Source organism: Cervus elaphus, chromosome 4 (genome assembly GCF_910594005.1).
Source record: "Cervus elaphus chromosome 4, mCerEla1.1, whole genome shotgun sequence".
Lineage (NCBI taxonomy): Eukaryota > Metazoa > Chordata > Mammalia > Artiodactyla > Cervidae > Cervus > Cervus elaphus.
Window position 1 is genome coordinate 53,805,782 of NC_057818.1, and position 7,530 is coordinate 53,813,311.

The 7,530-nt window shown below is 59.5% G+C and overlaps 1 protein-coding gene across 4 annotated transcripts; it reads right to left on the reverse strand.

Annotated features, from left to right (window-relative positions):
• Positions 1-145: 145 nt before the first annotated feature.
• On the reverse strand, positions 146-7,258 carry DMWD (DM1 locus, WD repeat containing). Of its 4 annotated transcripts, none has more exons than XM_043899529.1 (5): positions 6,622-7,258; positions 5,201-5,383; positions 1,911-3,179; positions 1,065-1,139; positions 146-703 (listed from the first exon to the last, which is right to left on the reverse strand). In XM_043899529.1, exons 1-5 carry the CDS (start codon positions 7,060-7,062, stop codon positions 656-658), a joined length of 2,016 nt encoding a protein of 671 aa, XP_043755464.1. In that variant the 5' UTR covers positions 7,063-7,258; the 3' UTR covers positions 146-655. The 4 variants fall into 4 exon arrangements, with proteins under 4 accessions (XP_043755464.1, XP_043755462.1, XP_043755466.1 ...); XM_043899527.1 differs by having other exon boundaries at positions 1,871-3,179; XM_043899531.1 differs by lacking the exon at positions 1,065-1,139.
• Positions 7,259-7,530: the final 272 nt, after the last annotated feature.

Below are 7,530 nucleotides of genomic sequence, written 5' to 3' on the forward strand. Positions count from 1 at the left end.
CGGTCGTCAGTTTTTTCTGCCATCGAAAGGGGGTTTGGGGGAGGCTTGACCTAGCTCTTGCTCTGCATAAAGTGGACTGATTCTAGGACTGTGCTGAAAACACACACACACACTTCCTCCACACCTCCGTGGAAGGGAACAGAGACGCGGTGAAAACAGGGGACTTTAGTATAAATAAGAGGTCCCGGGGGACAGGGAGGGCCCCAAGGGGCTTCCATAATTTAACACTCTTCAAAAGCACAAGGAATAGCAGGGGCAGGGCTGGGGCCAGGGGAGGGGTGGGCCACCCCCTGCCCTGCGCACAGGTTGGAGGGGCACACTGCAGAGCTGGGGCTCTTGTGGGGGGCAGTTTCTCCCCCAGGAGTGACCAGTCACATGCTGGGGACAGGGAGGCTAACACTGATGTCTCAGAGGAAGGGGTCATTGTACTTGGCAGTGGGTGGGGACAAGGCGGAGGCCACACAGGCCACTACATCCCCCCAGTGTCTGGGCCAGTCTGAGGGACCATCTACCCCCAAATCTGTGCAGGGCGAAGGACCGGAGCAGTCCATCTGTCATGGTTAGTCTTGTTAATACGTTGATCCGTGAGGTCAGCGGGAAGGGTTACACTAGGAGGCTGGGGGTGTGGTGTGGGGGGACCCCAACATCCACAGCTTCACACCACTGTGCCGCTTGGGGAGTTGCCTGGCTGGGAGGAGATGCCCTGGGGAAGAGGAGAGGGGAGACAGGCAGGGGTTAGAGACCACCCGGGGCTCTCACCAGTCCCATGGGGAGGGAGCCAGCCCGGAGTCCACCAGGCTGCCGCCACCCTGGCCTTGCCCTTGAACCCACCCCAGACGCCCCTAGACAGGCCGCTGCTCTGGGCTCAGGAACTTAAATCTCGGCTAGCTTCCCTGTCCCAGCAAGCGGCACTTTTATACAATAATTAAAGTCCTTGTGTGAGCCTGAGCAGAGAGGATGGGGAAGGGGTAGGGGAGGAGGAGAAGGGGGGGGGGAACTGAGGTCCCCTTCTGACTGGGGGGGACCTGATATTCTGGCGGGGAAGGACTTAGGGACAGTCCTACCTCTACCACTGACTTGCTGGGTGACCTGGGCCAACTTCCTTCCCCTGTCTGGGCCTCGGTCTCCTCGTCTGTGAACTAGGGAGATAGAGGGGTCTCTTTCAGGCTCACCAGCTTCCCCAAATCCCAATGCCCCTGCCTCAGAAACTGTGCTTTAAGTTCTAGGGATCCAGGAACCTATGACTCTAAAACTCTTCCAGGGAACCAAGGCACAGCCCTCCCATCTGGCCTCCTGGCCCCCGAACCCAAAGCCCAAGGAGACTCCTGAGACCCCAGCTCCCAAGTCATACAGTACCAGGCCTCCACTTCACTTGCTGGGGCCTCTCTGAGCCCCAGGGCCAACCCAGGAAGTGGGCACATCCACCCACCACCCATCTTCATGCATCCCTGTCCTCAGAGATGAGAACAATTAGAAAGAGGCAGTGACTCGCTCAAGGTCACACAGGGAGCTATAATGCAAGCTGGAACCCGGAGCCTGGATCCCACAGCCCACGCCTCCAGCTGTGGGCTTGCATCCCAGGAGTCTGAGACCCAGGCTGGAAGCCAGCAGCCTTAGAAACATCTCACCATTCCAGTAAGACCTGGCCATGCGGGGCCCACCGGCTGCCCTTCAGACAGCTGGCCCCAGTCTCCACCACTCCCAGAGACTTCTCCTACCAAACCTGCTCTCTGCTGATGTTACCTGGCAAGCATTCTAGAAGCCACTCTAAGACCCAGGGAGCCTTTTTCTGGGACAAAATTTCCATGGCTTCCCCGTACCCCAAGGGGCTGGAGGCTGTGTGCTAACAAAGCCCTCTGCCAAGGCCCACCTCTGTCTGGGTCCTGGTGGGCTGGCGAGGGTAAACTCACCGCCTTGCCCGGCCGGGCCCAGGTGCAGATGAGGCCCTCCTGGCAGGCGGTGATGATGCAGTCCTCCAGGAAGAGGAGGACTGTAAGCCGCTCCTGGGCGATCTTCTTACACACCAGCGGCTCCAGCAGCGGCACCTCGTGGATGCGCGGGCAAAGCGCGGTGCCCAGCACCTTGGCGGGGTCCAGCCGGCTTCGAGGGGCGGGACCGCTGGGCTTGTCCCCGCCGCCCCCGCCCCCACTGCCACCCCGGCTGATGTTGCCCAGACTGTGGTAGCGCTTGTGCTCTTTCTCAGCCCCCCGGTCCCGCCGCTCCTGCAGCGTGAGCGTGGCGAAGCGGCCGATGCTGAAGGGCGTGCCGGGCTCTGCCGCCGTGCCCGGGGCGCCCGCCTTGCCGCTGCCCGCGGGGTGCGGGAGGCTGTTGGAGCGGGACAGCGAGCGGGGCAGGGGCCCGGGGCCCGGCTCCCCGCCCCGCGAGCCGCTGGAGGCAGGTGGCGTGGTGCCAGGCGTGCCGGGGAGGGTGCGCGTGCGGGCCAGGGGAGGGTGTGGGTAGAGCACGTCTTCGGTGAGGTCCCACAGGCAGAATTGTGTGTCCTGGCCGGCCGAGCCAAAGCGGTAGGTGATGGAGCCGGCCTTGGGGAGTGGGGAGAGCGGGGCGCCCCCGCCCGAGCCTGTGCTCCCCGCCTCTGGCTCCTCCTCCTCCTCGCCGCTCCGCTCCCCGTCGGCGCCCTCAGCCGCCGCCTCCTCCGCCCTCGTGGTGTAGGGGTCGAAGGCCACAGCGTTGACCCAGGACTTGTGGCCGTGGCCCCGGGCCACCACGCGGCCCTCGGCGAAGGACCACACGGTGACCAGGTCGTCTTCGCCCCCCGTCACGACGTAGCGCCCGTCGGGGCTCCAGCACACGCAGAGCAGGCCCCCAAAGTAGCTCTTCATGAGCCCCCGCAGGAGCATGGAGTCGAAGTGGAAGACGCGCAGGCAGCCATCCTGGCTGACGCAGGCCAGGTGCCGGCCGTCGGGCGAGAAGGCGAACTCGTTGAGGGGCCCCTCGCCCACGGCCCACTTGGCCAGCGGGTTGCGGGGCGCCTTGCTCTTGGCGGCGTAGACGGCGAAGCCCTCGCCCTGTTTCAGGAGGCTGTACTGCGGCGGCGCGGAGGCGCACGGGTGGCCCACGTTGTACAGGTACAGGTGGCCGCTGGCGTGCGACGCCAGGAACAGGCTCTCTGACTCAGGCAGCCACTTCAGATACGTCACCTTGGTCTTGTCGATGAGCCGCTACCAGGGGAGAGAGCGCGGTTGAGAGAAGGCCACCCTCCCCTGGCCCACCTCCTCCCCAGCCTGGTTCCCCGCAGAAGGTCATCATCCCCGGCCTGGGTCTCCCGGGAGAGGAGGGACTGGGGCAAAAGGACAGACACCAGATCACGGGAAAGCAGGGGGAGAAGGGCTGTGTGAGGGGCGCTCCGGGGAGTCTCAATGTCCTTTCTTCGGCGGGAGGGCAATCCTGCCTTCCAGAGCACTGTCTTCTGTCTAACCCCTTCTACCATCTTTACCATGTGGTGCTTAAGGCAAGAAATCGATTCACAGACTATTAGCTCCCCTGAGGAAGGGACCTTTGTTTATTTGGTTCATTGTTCTGGCCCCACAGCGCAGAGCTGTGCCGGTAGGAGTCCTGGAAAGTAGTTCCTGGACTCATGAATGACAACCCCATCCTGTCGGCTGAGCATCTCTGCTCCTTTCTGTCCTCAGCACTCTCTTCCACACCTGCAAGAAATCCTGTGGACTGGAGCTTTAACATTCGCCCAGAAACTGACCTGTTCTCACCTCCCCCCACCGAATCCAACCACCCTGGTCTCAGCCGTCATCAGGCTTGTGATGGCCTAACTGGCCTCCAGGCCATCACCGCCCAGGTCTCTTCTCTACACCATTGCCAGAGAGATGAGATTAAAACCTAAGCCAGCAAACTAGCACTCTCTCCCACCGTGAACACACAGGGCAGCCTTTATCAGGCAGGGCTCCGGAGAAAACCCAGCCTTGAAGTCCTTCGGCATCCACTGTCTGTAACAAATTAACTTCTTTCCCAGGTATCTAAGTGGATTCTCATACTCCATTCTCTGGAGAATTTAGAAATCAATCACATCGTTTCTGTGTTCTATGGCTCAGGTGAACCCCGGTGCCAAGCGTCCATGACCTTCCAGACCCTACATCTCCTGGCCTTTCCGAGTTGTTTCTGAGAACTTCTCCATCACCCTCCCCCTCAGCGCTGCTCTGGCCGCCCAGCCTTTCTGCTCTCCTGCTTTGGGCATCTGTGCTAGCTGTCCCTCTAGGCAGAATGTCCTTCTCCCTAGTAACTTCTCCTGCCTCCTTCAGGTCCTTTATTTCCCTATTACCTTCTAGCGAGACCTTTCCTAACCTCGCCAAGCACTCCCCATTCGCCTTCCCTGCTGGATTTTCGTCCATGACTTGCTGACAGACAGCACACTTAGGTATTTGATAACTATCTGTCTCTCCCAGAGAGATGAAAGCTCCACAAAGAGAGGGCCTTCTGTTTTGTTCACTGAGATATAATACTCCCAGTGCTTAGAGCAAAGTCTGGCAATGAACGAGAATGCTCAGTTAATATTTTGTGAATGGATGCTAGTCCATTTTAATCCATTCCCTGTTAACTCACTTTCCTCTGCCATTCATGCATTCTGTACATTTGGGACACCCTCTCTGAACACAGGAGAAAGAAACAGAGGACAAGAGTAGTTCTGGACACAGATAAGCTCTTCCGCTGGCATTTCCTCTTATGCCAGGTCCACCCAGGACTGAGCAACCTCCACAGTCCTGTGAGGTAGGGAGAGGAATCCCACTTTTCAGTGGAGGAAAACTGAGGCTAAGGAACAGGCACCTTCCCAAAGCCACAGTGAGTAGATGATGTAGTCCAGAATTTGAAGAGCAAGGGCTCTGGCTTCAAACAAATCCCAACCAGTGACCACTCTCAGTTTTATAACCTGCAAAATGGGTCTCACAATCCTAACCCATTGGTTGATGAAAACGCCAGGAGTAATGTGTTCAGCATAGAGCTAACACAGCACAGGGCCTGGGCACCAGAGGTGCATCTGTCATCGTTAGCTGTCATCAGAATAACTGCTGTCACCCCCTTCGATGAATCTGTCAGTCCACCCCCCATCTCTCCCTCATCCTGCCCCCACTCAGGCCGACACTGCTCCCCAGGCAGCTGTAGTCTCATGGCAAACAGCGTGAGGGTGGGTGGGACGGGGGAGGAGTTCTAAGCCATGGGGACCCATAATCACCTCCTCATTGAATAGTTTGCTGGTGTCCTTCTTAATGAGATCCAGGTACTGGACTTGACCGGCTGAGAATCCCACCAGCAGGGAAATGGTTTCCGTGGCAGCAGTGAACTGGTTGAAGTCATGGCAGGTGGGCTGAGTGCCCTTATAGATCCGCTTGTCAATTGGCTTGTTGAGGTCAATGGACTTGAGTGGTGGGAGAAAACGAGTTAATGGCTTCTACCACTGAGAGGAAGGAAGAGGGTGTTGAGGTTGGGGGAAAAACCACAAAGAGGAAGCAGGGCTAAAGCCCTGAGGGAAGTGGGTAGGTGGATGGGTAAATGAGGAGTGAAGGGGCAACCACAGACAGGAAGGACGTCTCAAAACACAAACAGAGAACACCAGGCAGGAAGGTTCCCCGACTGCCACCACATGAGACCACTAAGTGCCTCCTTCCCCAAGTTGGACCCCCTCCCCGTCCAACTTCAGGGACTCTTGCCTACAGTATCAGTGCAGGGTCCCCATAGTCCCTAAGCTTCTATAGTCCTCCCCCATAATTTCAGCAACTCCCCTAGGTCTTAGCACCACAATATTCCAAGACCACCAAAACTCAGGATCATCCAATCCCCAGAACACTAAAGCCCAATGTCCCAGGAATCTCTTCACTCTGGAGTTCCTAAATCTCAGAATTCCCATCACACAGTTCAGGAACCCATTAAATCTCACTGTCCTCCCAAACTTTAGGTGCCTTCATCACCTCTGAGCTCTCAGGATCCCCAAAACTTCCGGGGGCCATCACTTACTCCAAGGGTCTCACGTCATCTGGGACCGACATCACTTTAGAGACACCTGTCATACCTGAGGATATCACCTCCGTATCTCCCATCGGCTCCGAGATTCTCATTTCCTCCAGCACCCTCATTATCTACAGAACCGCATTTTCTCTAGAGTCCCATTCACCTTCGTGATCCCTATTACCTCTAAGCCCCCATCACTTCTAGAATCCTCCTCACCTCTGGGCTCCCTAAGTCCCCCTGGAAACCCCCAGAATGCAATATCCCTGGGTATCACTTCTGAGCCTGCAATTCCCAACACCTGCAAAATGCCTGCCAGCCAGAACCTTGGAGGACCCCACAACCATCTCGGATTCTCCATCACCTCCAGAAGAGCCACCATCCCAGAAGCCCCATGCATAACCTGGAGATCTCACGTGATCTCAAGGCCCCCACCACCTCCAGGATGGCCAGCACTCACGGGGCCTCCCATCACCTTTTAGAACCCTGCATCATCTCCAAGAACCCTTTCCCCCTCGGACATTCATCACATCCAGGATGCTTCTCTCCGGGCCCCCTATCATTCAGGTACCTTTCTGTCACTTGTAAATCACCTCAGGGGTCCCCATCCTCTCAGCCTGCACCCAGGGCCCCAAGATGCAGGCCGCTCACCCGTTGGCTCCCACGGCGACAGCAGCCCGGGTAGAAATAGAGCTCGCGGCCCAAGTTGAAGCAGACACGGTCTCCCCCGGCGCCCAGCCCCGCGGGCGTGGCGGGCGGCTCCCCGGCCCCGGCGCCGTCGGGCTCCCCGAGGCGCACGAGGCTTAGGCGCACAGCAGGCAGCGCGGGCCCGGGCCCGGGGCCTGCAGGCGGAGGGGACGGAGCGGGGCCCGCGGCGCCGGGGCCCGAGGCAGAGGCAGGGCCGGGCGGGGGCTGCGGCGGCTGGGGCGGCGCCGGGGTCTGGGCGGAAGCCGGACCCGATCTGCGGGCGGCGCCGTCGCCGGGGAGCAGCTTGTAGAAGCCCTCGCGGGTGCGGAACTGCGACTTGATTTCCGCACAATCCCCCATGGCGGCGCCGGGGCCCGAGCCGCCCTCCGCGCCGCCTGCCGCCATCTTGGGCGCCCCCCCACCCCAGCCCCGGACCCCGCCGCTGCCGGACCGCCGCCCGCTGCCAGGCCCCCTGCCGGAAGTCGGGGTCCGCACCGGAAGAGGTGGGGTCGTCGCCCAGGCAACGCCTTTTCGATTGGCAACAGGGTAGGGAGGCGGGACGAGCTCCAGCCGTCGCTCCGGTAACGGTTCTGGGTCTGAAGGCGGAGCTACAAGGTGGGCGAGGCCTTCGTGCCTGCTACCGTCTAGTGGTTGGCTGTGAGGGCGGGGCCCTCAGAGGAAGGGGCGTGGCCATTAAAAGAGCCCTAGTCCTTAGCAACGGCGCCCTGGGAACCGTTTGCCTAGCAACGGGAGTACCCTCAAGTGGAGGCCTCGTCCACAACTTGTCCGTCCCATGACGTAACAGAAATGACTTCAGGTTACCCCAATGTCTCCTGAAGACTCCCAACATACACCCTCCAGTGTTTTCCACTT

Excerpts from the sequence above, each read along its gene's own strand:
- DMWD (XM_043899527.1), bottom strand. The coding sequence starts at position 7,062 with ATGGCGGCAGGCGGCGCGGAGGGCGGCTCGGGCCCCGGCGCCGCCATG. Across the intron at positions 5,384-6,621 it reads GTCGCCGTGGGAGCCAACGG|TCCATTGACCTCAACAAGCC; the intron begins GTGAGCGGCCTG and ends CCACCACTCAAG. Across the intron at positions 3,180-5,200 it reads GCAAACTATTCAATGAGGAG|CGGCTCATCGACAAGACCAA; the intron begins GTGATTATGGGT and ends CTCCCCTGGTAG.